The sequence below is a fragment of the Neolamprologus multifasciatus genome, chromosome 19 (genome assembly GCF_963576455.1).
Source record: "Neolamprologus multifasciatus chromosome 19, fNeoMul1.2, whole genome shotgun sequence".
Lineage (NCBI taxonomy): Eukaryota > Metazoa > Chordata > Actinopteri > Cichliformes > Cichlidae > Neolamprologus > Neolamprologus multifasciatus.
In genome coordinates this window covers 9082105-9097907 of record NC_140457.1, presented here as the reverse complement: position 1 = coordinate 9097907, position 15803 = coordinate 9082105, and the positions used below count along the sequence as shown (strand labels likewise).

Here is a 15803-nt window from a genome sequence, read left to right as displayed (position 1 = left end):
TCTCTTTCGTCCACTTTTATCTTTACGCAACATTACTCGGCCTCGCCTCTCCTTCACTGAACACAACTCCCCCTCCTCCCCCATCGCTTCACCTGCAGGAAGCGACAAGATGGACACGGCAAATCTCCGTTAACGAGTTACTGCGCATCGCCCCGTGCGTGGGGCTGGACGCCGTCAACGTGTGAGCTAGCTAACCACGCTAACGAGCTAACCACGCTAACGCCATGCAGCCCAGAGGCGCTGCACAGCCTAAAATCCTTTCATTTTCTCAAAAGTTGACAGCGCGCCTTATGTATGAATTCTGGTTGTGCTTGATGGCCGCGAACAGATTTTATGTGGCACACAGCGCTCAGCAATCTGTCAAAAAAATGTTTTAGTACGACTTTGGTAAGCTACGGTGCTGCACCGGTTGATGGATTGTCAGAGCATTACGGCTACCGAGGAGCCTCGCGGAGTGATACGTACTGTGCTTCAACGTAACATTACCCTACTGTGTATAAGGACCATAAATGGCACCTGTTAAGAGACGTGGTTACGAAGAGGATTTCAAACTCAATGCTGTGAGTCACACAGTAGAAGTTGGGAACAGAGCAGCTACGAAATCTGTCTTTGTTACTATGCTCTGCGTCTTTTAGTTTACATTTTTGACTGCACAATTGTGAGCTTTTTGTTATGCACAAAAACAACATTGTTTTCTTTTATTTATGGAGCGTGATTATTTAATAAATGCTCATAATTTATTTTTGAGTAAATTGTATGTACATCTATGCTCTATGTTAATAAAAGTGCCTGTGTGACATCTGGGACACAGCTTTGACTAAGAACTCTCTTTTTGTTCTTACTTTATGGCTTTAAAAAAAAAAAAAAAAAATCGAGATATATATCTTATATCGCCGTCCAGGTAAAAAATATCGAGATATGAATTTTGGGTCATATCGCCCAGCCCTAGTATGAGTGTCCATTCGGCCGCCCCATCCCTTACTCTCTGTCTGCCTCTCCCACTATCATCACTGGGAGCCAGTCTCTATGACAACGTAGTGCAGGCGGGGTTTGCCAGCTGGAGGCAGAGTCAGTCCGTCCTCAGTGTGTATCGCCGCTCCAAACCTCCACACTGCATCACGCCCTGAGTGGAATGGAAGAAAAGGACAATAAAGAAAATGTACGTAGCTTTCGTTTTGCTTTCGGTTTTTTCCCCCGTTCTTTTAAGCAGCTCGTGCATTGTGACATATCTGCATGCAACAGTATTATTTGAATTAGGGCACGCGGTAGATATACAAATATAGTTTGTGCAGCTGAGTCACTGACTGTTTAAATCCGGAATCAATAAAGCTATTGTTCCGGCCGGTGCAACAGACTGCAACTGACCGCAGATTAAGACATCAGCACGGAGCAGGGATTAGGAGACAGCTTTTATACACATGTATCCTCAGAATAATAAACTCAAGGAGACTCAGGAGAAAAAAGAGCTGTCTTTTGTATTGCTATAGGCCTCATCTGGCTCATCTCTATTGTTTCACAGGGGGAGTATATCGGAGAGATAAAAGGTGGGCTGCGGCCTTCAATGAAACTGGTTGTGATGGGAATTGTTGACAAAAAAGCCAAGAGGTTAGTGCACACCTGTTTTCGTTTTAAGCGTCTAAATGTAGGGGGGGAGTGATTACATTACTATTAAGCTACTGTTGCGCACATTTCAGGATTGCCAATGAAATTTTAGAGGGAAAGATGCTCATTTAAAGCAGCTGATGTCTGCAAGTGCTTATGCCAGTCAGCTAGTTCCTGTTTTGGGAATGTCTTGGCAGTGCCAATGCATTTCCTAATTAGGGTTAGTCTGTGAAATGTGCGTGGGAGAGGAGCAAATCCCATGAAATCTAAAGAGTCACTGGAATTTCTTTTGGTTGATAACATCGACTAGCTATTTTTCCTTAGTAATTTAATAGCCTGAGTGCAATAAGAATTAAAATAAATAGATAGGACAGATTTTACAGTAAGATGAAGCACAAAATAAACTGTGACAGACTTTTTTTTAAATAAGATTTTTCAAAAAAGTTATTTTTGGTCGAAGTATCTTTAAAGAGTTTGAGGCCAAATGCTGTTAAGTTACATCTTTGTTGTCCATTTAAGGCTATAGATTTTTTAAGCTTCCCTTGTGGATTTATCCAAACAAAGTGCTAATACACTGCATCCTGTTAATAAATACCTCATCATCATCATCATCATCATCATCATCATCATCATCATAAAAAAAAAAAACTGATGCCACACACACACTTACTTTATTATGCTGGTTCCGAGAGAGTATGGAAATAGATTTAAAATGCTGAAGGCAAAATTTAAATTGTCACTGACGCAAAGTTTTGTTGTTTTTTCCACACGAAAAAACTGATTTGACTCAAATATATAATTTAGAAAACATACAGTCTCCTGCAGGGAGTAACTAGCATGCCTTTTGCCTGTTGTCTAGATAGTCACTATGTTCTGAAATGGTCTAACACTAATCAATACACTAGGTAATTCAGGAGTGGGGACTTAATTTTCCCAATGGGTCACATGAAATTGTGACTAGCTAATACTATTTTTTCTGTTTATGAGCTAGTGGTGCCAGTCTCTGCAACAATCTCAGTTTCTTATGTGGCCCCTTGGGAAAATGAATTGCCCACTCCAGATGTAATTTGCTATTCAGTTATCTCCTTCTTACCTCGTTGACTAATACAACTAATTGTAACAGAGACCAGAGGATGTCACTGTTCTGCTGATGGCTGAACTACTTCCTTTAGAAGAAAAGATGACAGAAAATCTGTCAGTCCTATCTTTAAACATTGTCTTTGTTTATGTCTGATTTGGCTTTCTGCAGCATTGAGGTGACTCTTTCCACTAAGCCACAGGAAGAGGAAACCGAGGGTGATGTGGGTCTACAGTTAAAAGTCAACTTTAGAGATAAGGCCGTCCAAAGAAATGCGCGTTTGGACGGAAAATGGGGCTCTTCTGAAAATACCCTCTCCTTCTTCCCCTTTGCACCTGGAGAATCCTTCAAGGTAAAGGTCAAAGAAAAGCTTGTTGGGACAAAATTAAGGAAGGTGCTGGACAAGCACAATATTATTGATAACTTTCAATCTGATTTTAGAAAGTTAAACTCAATGGAAACAGCTTTCCTGAAAGTCTTTTGGTGGCTACAGATGAAGTGATTGCTCAGTCGTTGTTTTGCTGGACTTTAGCTCAATTGGCTTTGAAACAACTGATACTAATTCATCAGTTAAACCACATGGTGGGGAACTCCAGCCCTGTCTTGGAGTGGTTCACGTCACTTTGGGTCACAGCTGGAAATTTTGGTTTGATGTGGCTGCATTTTCATATGGCGTTCCACAAGGATGTTGTTTAAGTCCCTTGTTATTTTCAATTTTTATTAGTTGTTTTAACCCCATTTTTTTCATCATCTGTATGAAGATGACATTCAACTGTACCTCTCCTTTAAAGCTTGGATAAGCTATCCATTTTAACTGACCGTCCTAATGCTATGAATAGTTTGATGGCAAGTAATCTTTAGCGAGTTAGCACAGGAAAGAGACAGAGTGTCTAATTCTTGCTTTGGAGAGCGTTTTCCCCAAATTAGAGAATGTTGGGGTTCTATCCACTGCAAAGCTAATCCACAAAATCTTGGGTTCGTTTTTGAAAAATTGGCTATTGGCTAAAAATGTGAACTGGAAAATCTTGTTCATGAGCTCACCTCCTCCCACTTAGATTATTGTAACGCTCTATTTTCTTGTGTGTCTAAAGCATCTATTAATCACCTCCAATCTGTTGCCGCTCACACTCATAATTCTCTAATATTTCCCTATTCCTAAAGTGTCTACAATGACTTCCGATTAGGTTTAGATATCAGTTTAAAATCTTGATTCTTACTATTATGACTTTACAAAGTGAGACCCCCCACTCACATCAATCTACTCCATCCATATTCTCCAAACTGGAGACCCACAGATGAGGTCTTCCCATCATCTGAAAAGTAAGGGAGATTGTGCATTCCAAACCTTAGCACCAAAACTGTGGAAAAGCCTAGCTTTCTCTGCCCCCGCTACCTTGTGGCACCTTTTTTTTTTTTATAAAAAAAAAAAAAAAAAGCTGAAAATACATCCATTCAGACAGGCAGAGTAATGTTTCTTTGTTTTGTACTGTTTCACTTGATTCAGGTGTCTTTATTTGACCATGTTTTTGATACTCCTATAAAGTACTCTGTGGCAGCTTCTTGTCTTAAAAACTGCTATATAAATTAACTTTACTTACTAGGTACCTTTATAATCTCTGGATTAAGATTTCAAGAGTTCAATAAGCTTCAACTTCTACAATGTTAAATGCTGTCCAAGTTTAGTCTGTAAAACAGCATCCATGTATTTCATACTGCTGCACCCAAAGGTGAGAGTGAAACATGGTTCACATGTTTACACAGTTTTATCTTTTTTTTTTAAGTTGTTGCCATAACAACATTGAATCTTGTAGTAGTGTGTATGATCTGGCAATTACTTTTACCTTCATTTTACATAGTCAGCATTTAAAGCTGGACTATAAGCAACTTCTGTTTGTTTTGCTGCCTCAGTAACAAGTTACTGTTTGCCACTGTTTCCCCAGCATGAGAGAGTGCAAGAGGGGATATGACTGATAGAAAGAAATGCCAGTTATGCTTCTGCTCTGAATTTTCTGCATCATAAAACATTTACAAAAGATGTTTGTGCAAGACTTTGAGTCATGATGCATGGTTGTAAAAATGAATGGGAACTGGACGCTAAAGCCAAAAATGGCAACTGTTCACTTGAATAATAATAGTAAAAAAAGATTTCTAGCTTCTAGGTTTGCTCATGTTGGTGACTTATAAAAAATACTCATTCCATTGCGATATTGGATATAGGCTGAATAGGATGGATATTTTTAGAATAATTGGATTGTGGATGGCCTTTAATCTGGTCATGGAGAGGTGTTATATATTTGTAAAAAAAAACGATATATCTGTAAAAGCTTAAAAACCAAACATGTTTGCAGTTGAAGGTATTGTAACAACAGTTTTCCACACAGTGTCTAATGGGATCCCCCCCTGTAATATAATGAATGGCATCTGGAAAAAAATGTCTACAACTGATCCAGCTTCCTAATCCATCAGCGGTTGTGACATCCAGGGGTCTTCCTCAGTCCTGCCTTTGCTTACTGTTTCTTGGCACATTACTGCTACCAGCTGTCAGTACAAAAAGAAGTAACCATCATGTGGGTGCATGCTTGTGCATATAAGATGTACAAAGCAAAATAGGCCCTACTAACAAAAATAATTCTCTGCCTTGCAGATAAAGGCTGATAGCGCTAGTAAGTTTAAGTTATAATAATTAGATTTAAATGTATTAATCATATTAGAGTCATATTAGCAGATGTCATTTTCTGTGAATGGTATTTCTCTTATTATTTTCTCTGATGCAGCATTAGTTTGTGGTTCAGGCTCTAGCAGTTTGTTTTTTCACATAAACCTACATGTAAAAACTAACTTTGACTGAATCTATATTTTCTTAGATGGAGATCGTTTGTGAACACCAGCAGTTTCGTATTTTGGTGGATGGGCAGCCTCTGTGCGGCTTCACTCACCGCCTCTCCCAGCTCGCCTCCCTCACAGCCTTAAGAGTTTTTGGCGATCTACAGCTTACCAAGGTGGCCTAACTCCAGCGCCTCATATGCAGACACCTAACATGAGGATGCCCTGGGACAGTATACTATACAATAAATAAGATTAGAATAGACTACTACTTTCTGAGTGCATAAATTTCCCCATGAGGGGAATGTTGTGTTTCCAATTTCAGACAAAGTTACACCTGCCTCGTAATCACATGTTAAGACAAAGTGCCTTCACTAAGATTACCTGTCTGGAGACTTGAAGATCTTGACTGAATGTACCAGTCATCGATCTCTCAAGTCAAATGAGGAATGTGATTTTAACTAAAGTGAATTAAGTTATAAAAAATGCGATCCGAGCTCTACTATTTTTCCTGAACGAACATTTGTACAAACATGATGTGTTACATCAAAAATGAAGATTTTGTGATCTAAGAAAAAGAGATTTCAGGCATTTTGTCTTTGATTTCTCTGGGGTTAACCTTTGAAAGCACTTATGTTTACGAGCGCCCGCATCAAGGTGAATGTTTCTGAAACTGAATACCTAACAAAGATTGTCATTCTGTGCCAACGAAGTACTGTAACAGGAATAATAATGTAAAAAAAGAAAAGTTACCCTCCATTACTGCATGCTAGTGTGACAGTGTGCTTGTGTCTTGATCAAACACAATGGTGGATGGATGTGAGTCTGTCAAACCTTCAGTTTTTCACCAACTTTGGCTTTGAAATCACCCGACAGTTTGTGTGCTTCATTTACAACTAGCACTTTTTATGTGAATGTCTCATAATGACTTTAATTCATTGCAATAAATCAAATTTGTTGTTATGTTTTTGATGTCTGGATTTTTTCCAAAACACAGCATCATCTATACAGCTTCATATATAGTATTCCTGTGGAAACTGCATCATGATTGCTGTGAAAACAAGCATTAAAACACCGCCACCTCAGCTTGAGTCATTCAAACAAAGGCTCGAGTCATCTTGCTGAGTGGGAGTGTCTGTCTCTGATTCCTAGGAGTGTCTCATGCATGCACCTCTTGAGGCTTTTCTAGTCTGTACTTGTATTAAACTTCCCCTTGATGTCATACCGTTTACTTAAGAAAAAGCACCATTGAAAAACAGGCTCACTATTTAGGGATTGCCAGATTAGATTTATGACTTTTTAAGAAAATTTAGCACAACATAGAATGTAATTTAACGCCAATTACATGCTCATGTGGGCCTAAGCATGAAGCTATAGCTAAAACCAGTTATAATCTATAACTGTTTCTGAGCAGTATGTGACTATTAAGTCGTGCACCTGGACAAACTGTATGAATAAAGGACAGGGTTTCCAACGAAAAGGACTGATTAGTCACCTTTTTGATAAAATACACACCTTTGATACAATAAACCTCCACTACACGGGCAGTAACTGTGATTCATACAGGTCTTATGGTGCTGATAGAAAATGATTAAACAGGCTCTGTAAGCACCATGCACTTGCACGTGCTTTTAGTTTCTTGTATGTATATAACTCCCTCCAACAGTATGCAATAGGATACATGTGCTTTTTATATGTAGTTTAGTTTATTTCATTAAACAGTGTTTAATAATGTCTAAAGAATTTCTTGAAGGCATCAAAGTCCAAACTTCTTGTTCGGGCAAAAATATGTTTGTTTTTGACTGATATGTTATCATGTGATGCATGAATAGGTTGTTTTTCAGTGTTGCATCAGGTCCTTTGAAGCTATTCCAAGTGGAGTAAGCGTAATTATCTATTACACAGGTAGTTTAATCCAGTGATTCACAAAGCCGAGGCAAACCTGAAACTGTTCAAGCAGTTTGTTTTCCTCTTAAGGCCTTGGTTGTTATTCAAATTAAATAATCTGAGATGTTCATGACAGTGAAATGTCTCTCAAAGACCTCTATCAACCTCAAAGGCGATCATGGCTTTCACTTTTGTAACTGATTAAATGTCAAAATGTTCAAAACCACTTTTTTCATAGTATTTTTTTTTATTTTTTTTATGTAACTTGTATTTAAATGTTTTTAAGAAAGAATCTTCACTTGAAAACCAGTCAAATGTAAAAGGACAAAATACATCCCCAGTTTAAAAAAAAAAAGAAAGAAAAAAAAAAGTAGTGGCACTGTGTAAAATGTAAATAATAAACAAATGTAAAAATGAGCAAATCTCATAAACCCATTTTATTCACAATAGAACGGAGAAAACAATTATTTTCAATTTGATTGCAGGAACAAGTCTCAAAAAACTTTGGACAGGGCCATGTTTACATCCGTGTAGCATCCCTTCTTCAGTTAACAACACTTCATAAATGTCTGGTAACTGAGGAGACCAGTTGTTGTTTTCTAGTTTTTCCTCAGTCATTTTAAATGAGCTTTGGCAAAGAAAAGACGATGGGATTTCTGGATCATGTTCACATACGGCTTCTTCTTTACTTGATTTTTGCTGATTAGTTGCCGCTTCTTTAGTACCACTTACTTTTCCAGCCTTTTGTCGCTCCTGTCCAAACTTTTTTGAGACACAATGCTGCCATTTAACACAAAATAAGCTAATATTTGTAATGAAATTGTAGAATGCCTCAGTTTCAACATCTGATATGGTTTTATTTATTGTGAATAAAATGGGTTTATTAGAAACACAATGCAAAATATTGCATTGTGTTTTTATTTATGTGGCAGAAAATGGAACTGAGAAAAAAAGTAAAGGAAATGTACAGTAAAATTTGTTGTAAATGTACTTTTCACTACTATGTTGTATAAAATTCAGCAAGAGACAATGTTCATATAATCATGTTTAATCATTTGCATTTTATTAACACGTAAAAAAAAAGGTTTAACTTAAACTGTTTACAAGATACACTGCTACAACTTTCAAAACATTCCTATCCATTCGTATACTCACAAAGAAAACAATCAAATCAAAAATTGTATTCTAGGCACAAATGTACAGAAATATTATGGAACCAGTAGCTCTGACACTGCTACACATTCTCTGAATATTTAACTTGAATCGTCTTCACCTGCTGAAACATGTTTTAACATGAATCAGCACTGTGATCTTATTGCATCTAACCAGTCCATTTTCTCCTGGTGAGTTGGCGCCTGGATGAAGTAATGTGTGTCTCTCTGAGTTATAATTTTAAACAAGTTGCCTTGAACGTTGCCTTTAACACCTGCATGGGAAGAGAAAATAAGGTTGGTGAAGTGCATCTGCATGGATATATCAAACCTGATTTGAATGGAGAGACTGGCAAATAAAACAGACAAAAGCTTAAAATGTTTTTTTATTTCACTGAGCTTTTTGATCTTAAATAATATAAAAGATAAGATAAATTTTATTTGGAGAACAGGTCTGTAATTGGATTACACAGAAACTTAGCATTGATACACAGGAGGAGTAGGAGCATGTTAGCACACTCACTTTTTTAGTCTTCATCTCAAAAAATGACAAAAACTTAAACATAGTCTTATTTAAACTGCATTTCTGATAGTTGTTGGTCCTATTTTGTAATTGTTTGACAAAATGAAACTAGATATTAGAGGGTAACTCACCTGAGGGAACGCCATTATCCTCTAAAGATGACACAAGGCACCCTCGGAGTGAGAAACCACCAACAGGGCTGATGTCATCCTGCCAAATGACATAAGACAGGAAGTAGATCAGACTGAGTTACTCATGTAGAAGAATTATTGCTAATTATGAGTAGTTGCATAGTTTCCAACACATGAAAACACAACAGTTTGGGCAGTTCAGTTTCTCTTATCAAACATATTAGAACTGTATGTCTTTCATTGTTTAGCTGATTTTAATTTTCTAACAGGTATTTTTCTCATTAGCATTGGCTTTGCACTCACCTTGGTCGGATCATAATAGTGAAGGAAAGCAGGTTCTGATCGCAAAACAAACAGTCTCACTTTCCAGTTCTTTCTTCTGTGTCCCTGCGTTTAAAGATGAATAAAGTTTGACTAATTCGTTCAAACACAGTGCAAACAAATGAGCACCTTTAAGTCAAAGTACATGCACATGGTGCAATGCTAATTTTTGAGCTGCTACGACAGTGTTAATAATATTACTGAATGGTTGATATATTTAGTTTCTTCTATTAACCATTAAAACTACTATTCATAACTTAGTTTTCTTGTATAAAATTCATAAATATTATTATTTATAGCATCTTAACACATCTTCAATACAGTAGTTTTACCTGTTTAAGCAGATATCCTCTTTTTATCACCTTCCCACTTAGCTCCACTGCAGACAACGATTTCTCTGCTTTCACACTGCCTTTCTTCTTTAAGCTGTCAGACTGTAATAAATCACAAAATATATTCTAAACCAAGAAAACGCCAAGTTTTCATTTACTCTCTCAGATCAATGTGATTAATTAATTAACACTAAAAAGCCACACTCAGTGTTTAGAGCCTGCTAGTTTGCCATTATCCAGTGCTACATACAAAGCTGTACAGAGCAGTGGAGTCATCCATGAATTGCCCGCTGAGGCCGGCAGTGCGAAGTGCCTCCACACTCTTCTGACCAACAGTTCGCAGGAAACCCTCCTCCACAAGGGCCGAGGCCAGCGTCACAGCCTCCACACGGGTAAGAACCAACTGCATGAACACCAGCCAGTCCACCACCGCTGAACCTGTGGGAGGATCACACATGATAGCACATCCATAGTATAAGATCAAAAGAGCTTTGCAATTAGTATGAGGCTGAAAAACATTGCAGAAGCACCTTGTTTCAAATGCTCACCTGAGAAGCAGTTACTATAAGTGCTGCCCTGCTCCACATGGTTGCTCAGCTTGATGCCACTGTGCACGTCATACATTGAGTCCAACACCTTGCTTTTTGAAAGAAGACAAAACAAGATTGAGACATTTGGAACAAACTATACTAAATAAATTCAATCAGGAGACAGTGAAAACTTGTTTTTTACCTCAAGCTAATGTTGTTCAACTGGGATTCAGCCGGGTCTGGCTTGTCTGTCTTGGACTTGCCATTAGTTGTTTGCAGATTGTTGACTGCAGCAGTGATATCAGCTGCCCACTCATCTCTCTCCTCCCTGGAACAAGCCTCCAAATAGTGGTCCACCCCATGCTTTGTCTGGAGCTTCATCACCAACTATTACAACAACAAAAAGAGACAGATGTTTGCTTTAATTGGTGCCAAAAAAGAAAAGAAAAAGAAACGAAAACAAACTGTTCTCGGCAGAGGATCGAAATCAAGTTCAGGCAAAAAAGAAGCCTGGGGCAATAAATTATCTCTCCGAGTATAAGCCTCACCTGGAGAAACACACCTTCACAGTGGCTTCTAGCAATAAGGAAATGAACAAAGAACTGACTAGAAAATTAAAGAAACAGTACTGGGATGATTGAAAAAGTACAATATTATATGAATGAACATTAAACTTTTTGTGCATACTAGAGTAGAAAAAATCTTTGCTCTATCTGCACTTAAAGCAGACTTAAATTTACTAGTTAACTCTTATGTTTTTAATAATTCTTATGGCAATTTTATTATTACGTTACAGTTTGGAACTTTATTTGATCAATCCACACACATATTATGTCATATTTGTTCAATCTTTAAATGAAATGTTCCCTTAAAATCTATTTTTATTTTATCTATTTTGTAATCTTTTGAATTTTTTGCAACTCTCTCTTTTTATTTGCAGAACCCAGTCTACAGTAACCTACCGGCCGATTTTCATACTCCAGGAAAGGACATGTTATCACACAGTCCTTCAGCAGGATTTTCCCTCGCTGGCATGAGTCCCTTTTACTTCCTTCATATTTGTAATACAACAACTTGTCTGGGGTCAGCACAAACCAGCGTGCCTTCCAGTTTTGTACAACATGACCCTGTGAAGAGATCCAAAGTTGGAGTTAAAGTTATTAATCATGTCTCATGTGCCAGAGAGCAACTCAATGAAATCTGTCTTACCCTCTTCACCAGAAATCCTTCTCGAAGAATATTGAGTTGCTTGTCTGTATCCATGCTCCTCAGTGGGATCTCGACAACTGAGCTTGCCTGTACATGTAAGCTCAGGCTTTTAATGCAGACGGTAAATGTGTCACCCGGTCTACACCCACATTCACACCCACACACTGACCTTGCTAAACAGTGTGAATAATCATATATTCTGCAATTTCTACTCATTACCACACGAGGGTACTCTGACTCACTTAGAAACAGAGACAATGTTTTCTAATGGTATCCACAGATTTAGTTTTCCATCAGTTATAGTATGTGAAAAATTCAGATTTAAGACATGTGACTAAGGAACATCCTCCCGACAGACCAGAAAATTTTATCCTATTATGATTTTAAAAACACCAGCTGGTGGTCCACCATAGCCCTTAGGAGCAGCTGTGCCCAATAGGAATAGAGTTTCAGTCTCCTACAGATGTTTATTACTGCACAGAGCACATCTGCCCAGTTAATGAGACTCCAAGAAACAAGCATTTTACTCAGACCCCTGCTTTTACAACCATCTGTGGCACTGCTGCTTCATTTTCCTTTCCTGATTCCTGGTTCTAACAAAACTGATAACTTTTCTGGCGCTTTGGAATACATACATTAAAATAATAATATAGTTTGTGTTTATTTATTTAGACTTAGATGTATTATGACTGTTGTAGTTCTCTAATGAATCAACATGCTATATACACACACACACACAATATAATAGACATGAAATTCCAGAAAATTACTTTTCAAAAATTATTTATTTAATATTGTATTAATAAGTGAACAAAGTGCCCTTTTCACATGAAACTGGTGAAGATGTTTTAGGAAAGATTTAAGCTAAATATAGACCTGTTTTTTTCATTGTGACTACTCAAGCTTGTTCTACACAAGTGGGGACTCTATGAACAGAACATTGGTTTTGAATTGTATTTGTTGTAATATTGCATTTTGTATTAGATGCATTGATGTGCAATATTAAACATTTAGTTGAACTTCTGATCATTCTTTGAAAATGTTTTGTTATATTTTACTATTGAACTCAAGCAGTATGAAACCTGTAAAATGCAAACATTTATAACACTTACAGTATTTTAAAGGAATTAAAAGGTAAATAATCACCATCCATTCACACCAATGGGCAATTTAAAATGACCAATTAACCTGACCCCATGCCTTTGGACTGAGGGAGGAAGCCAGAGTACCTGGAGGGAAGATGCAAACTCCACACAGAAAGACCCTGGCATAGTGGAATTGAGCTCACAAACTTCTTGCGAGCCAACAGTGCTAACTACCATGCCACATGTCACCACATAAACTCAAAGGACTAATAGAAAACTGCCCCAGATCTCTTGTGGCTTGGATAAAGCTTTTTGTAACCCTTTCAGCTGCTCACTTTAGGGTTCATCATCATCTGCCTTCATCTTTTCCTATCCCTGCCATTCACCTCTGTCACGTTGACTCTCTGCATCTCGTCCTTCACCCCATAAATGAATCTTCTCTGTGCTTCTTCTGCCTGGCAGCAATATATTCAACATCTTTGTCCCGTGTATTCACTATCCACTAACCATCTCAGCCTTGACTCGCTAACTTTGTTACCAAAATGCTCAACCTGAGCTGTCTTTCTTGCTTTGGTTTTGCACATTCGTATCACATCCATAGTGCGTGTCCAGGGCTTTTATTATGAAAGGTAGGGGCAGGAAACATGTTCTCTTATCGACGGGCCGTCATGTTTCCGGTATAGATGCAGGCTCTAGCATCCAGATGTGTTGTTGACGCTGTGTGATGGCTCCAGGTGAGTCTTTTAAAGATGTTGGAATAGCTGACTACTAATTACCTAGTTGGTGCGTGTGTTGTTAATAAAAATCACACCATACGCTTCATAATAATTACGTCGGGCAGCATTGACCGGTTGTGCTATGCTAATATATAATCAGCTACACGAAATTGGCTGCAAAGGGAGCCGACTTCAGCAGAGATGCAGCTCGGAGAAGCACAACTTTGGTTGAAGCATAATTCTTTTATTGTGAAAAAGATCAGGTTTCTACCTAGAACAAATTGAAAAAAACAACAAGGATGAATCCAAAGTTTAAGATAAGTGTGCATAGCATTTGGAATGACTTTCATATTTATCATAATGCTGATGAGTATTTTCAGATTTGGCTCTAACCCCAAAAACTCTAGTGCAGAAATTGTTGCAGGGTTTTATATACAAAACTTGAAATTTCCCTCCAGTATAATTCTTGGAATTCACCATGAATCATTAAAGGCTCTGCCACATTGCAGTAAGAATGGACAATGGTGATTGCATCATCATTATTATTATTATCATTATTATTATTATTTAATTACATTCATGGTGGTCGACCAATTTCGATTGGAAAGTGTTTGGTTTATTGTCTCAGACTTTTTGCAATTCCTCCCAGAGAGATTAATGAAGGTCTGCCCATGAATTGCCATCTAATCTGTAACCACAGAAACATTAGCAACATGTTGCAATCAGTCTGAGTCACTCTACAATGAAGAGTACAACTCTGTATGGAGGAATTTTATGAATTTCTGTGTCAGATCTATGATATCTAGCTTTACTCTGAATACAGATCGTTATTGTTAATTTCTGTGTATATAGACTGCTACAGATTTGCAATTTATGCTTATTTATCACAGCTAATGTTCATATTTTCACAAACAGACTGACCTCATTCTATAGTAAACTGAGTCCATCAAACTGTCTTTTTTTAATCAGGGCTGCAGTTATTGATTGTTTGAGTGATCAAGCAGATTATTGCATCAAATAAATGTGACATATTAAAATCAAAACAAGAGAACATTTTCTTAATTGCAAAAGTAAATAACTAATAATATCAGTAATAGTTATGTCAGTATATCAGAAATGTTAAAAACGTAAGACATACATACAGCCTAAATTAACTAATAAATTAAAGTAGTGTTTACTCTGTCTTGCTGGAAGGCTTCCTTATATTATTAGGGGGCAAAACTTATAATATATGTTTTTCTGTTTAGATGTGCTAATAAATGAGCCTGTATGTGTCTGTAAGCCTTTAAAAGGCTCATGTAGTGGCTGCATTAAAGTAAAGTGAGCATATTAACTTTCTCAGAACTGAGGTTTTCCCTGTGCAACATTCTGATGGTGTACATGTTAATAATTAATATTAATAATAACTTAGAGTCCAGCATCACAGTCCCAGGTCAGTAGCTCACAGTTTTACTGCAGCAGAGATGTCATATTTTGAAATAAAAATATGCTTTAATTAATATAATTTATTGATATTTTATTTTTTATATTTTACATGTTCATATCATATCATATTATATTTTGTTGGGCTGTCTTGGTTGACACACCTCTACAATGTTGTGGTGCCATGGTCCTCAGCTGGACAAAGGGTGGAGTGCCAACTCCGGGTCAGGGATGAGTTCTTGCCCCAAGTGGAAGAGTGACTGGAGAAGGGTGCGGGAGAACAACAGACGGATTGGTGCTGCAGCTGCAGTGATGCGGACGCTGTACTGGTCTGTTGTGGTGAAGAGAGAGTTGAGCATGAAAGCGAAGCTCTCAATTTACCGGTTGATCTACGTCCCTACCCTCACCTATGGTCACGAGCTGTGGGTAGTGACCGAAAGAACGAGATCGCGGATAAAAGCGGCAGAAAAGGGCTTCCTCTGAAGGGTGGCTGGCCTCTCCCTTAGAGATAGGGTGATAAGTTCAGCCATTTGGGAGGGGCTCAGAGTCGCTGCTCCTTCACATCAAAAGGAGCCAAATCAGCATGTGACAAGGGAACGCCTTGGTGTTCCCCCGGATGAGCTGGAGGTGGTGGCTGAGAGGAGGGAGGTCTGGGCTTCTCTGCGTGGGCTGCTGTCCCTGCAACCCAGCCCCAGATAAGCAGAAGAAGATGGATGGATATTTTATATTAATCTAAATCTGCAAAGTAATGTTATGAAAGCCTTAAAATAAATGTTAGCAGAACGTGATGCCTGTGATGCTTGCTTCAGGTGTCGCTGCGATAGAAAGTTAAATAAATCCTCTTTTTAAAAACACAACAATTTGTAAACTTTTTATTTTTTTACACTTCTGCAGCATTAGTGTAGATTTCTGTCATGTAAAACAAACAGCAGCTGTTGTAGTTTGTTGAACAGGTGGTTTAAATTAGGGTTGCAAATTACAGCATCAAGTCCA

General features: G+C 37.9%; 2 protein-coding genes across 2 annotated transcripts; one reads left to right on the top strand and one right to left on the bottom strand.

Annotated features, from left to right (window-relative positions):
* The first annotated feature begins 1024 nt into the window (after positions 1 to 1024).
* Positions 1025 to 6466, top strand: LOC146495938 (galectin-related protein B). Its single transcript, XM_085143369.1, has 4 exons — positions 1025 to 1159; positions 1520 to 1605; positions 2852 to 3032; positions 5545 to 6466. The coding sequence occupies exons 1-4, from the start codon at positions 1133 to 1135 to the stop codon at positions 5686 to 5688; spliced, it is 438 nt and encodes a 145-aa protein (XP_084999495.1). The 5' UTR covers positions 1025 to 1132; the 3' UTR covers positions 5689 to 6466.
* Positions 6467 to 7722: 1256 nt separating this feature from the next.
* plek2 (pleckstrin 2) lies at positions 7723 to 11746 on the bottom strand. Its single transcript, XM_085143358.1, has 9 exons — positions 11588 to 11746; positions 11341 to 11505; positions 10581 to 10765; positions 10397 to 10488; positions 10099 to 10286; positions 9849 to 9950; positions 9499 to 9582; positions 9196 to 9274; positions 7723 to 8816 (listed from the first exon to the last, which is right to left on the bottom strand). The coding sequence occupies exons 1-9, from the start codon at positions 11639 to 11641 to the stop codon at positions 8689 to 8691; spliced, it is 1077 nt and encodes a 358-aa protein (XP_084999484.1). The 5' UTR covers positions 11642 to 11746; the 3' UTR covers positions 7723 to 8688.
* Between the last annotated feature and the right edge of the window lie 4057 nt (positions 11747 to 15803).

Excerpts from the sequence above, each read along its gene's own strand:
- LOC146495938 (XM_085143369.1), top strand. The coding sequence starts at position 1,133 with ATGGAAGAAAAGGACAATAAAGAAAAT. Across the intron at positions 1,160-1,519 it reads AAAAGGACAATAAAGAAAAT|GGGGAGTATATCGGAGAGAT; the intron begins GTACGTAGCTTT and ends ATTGTTTCACAG. Across the intron at positions 1,606-2,851 it reads GTTGACAAAAAAGCCAAGAG|CATTGAGGTGACTCTTTCCA; the intron begins GTTAGTGCACAC and ends GGCTTTCTGCAG.
- plek2 (XM_085143358.1), bottom strand. The coding sequence starts at position 11,641 with ATGGATACAGACAAGCAACTCAATATTCTTCGAGAAGGATTTCTGGTG. Across the intron at positions 10,489-10,580 it reads TTGAACAACATTAGCTTGAG|CAAGGTGTTGGACTCAATGT; the intron begins GTAAAAAACAAG and ends TCTTTCAAAAAG. Across the intron at positions 9,951-10,098 it reads CCACTGCTCTGTACAGCTTT|TCTGACAGCTTAAAGAAGAA; the intron begins GTATGTAGCACT and ends GATTTATTACAG.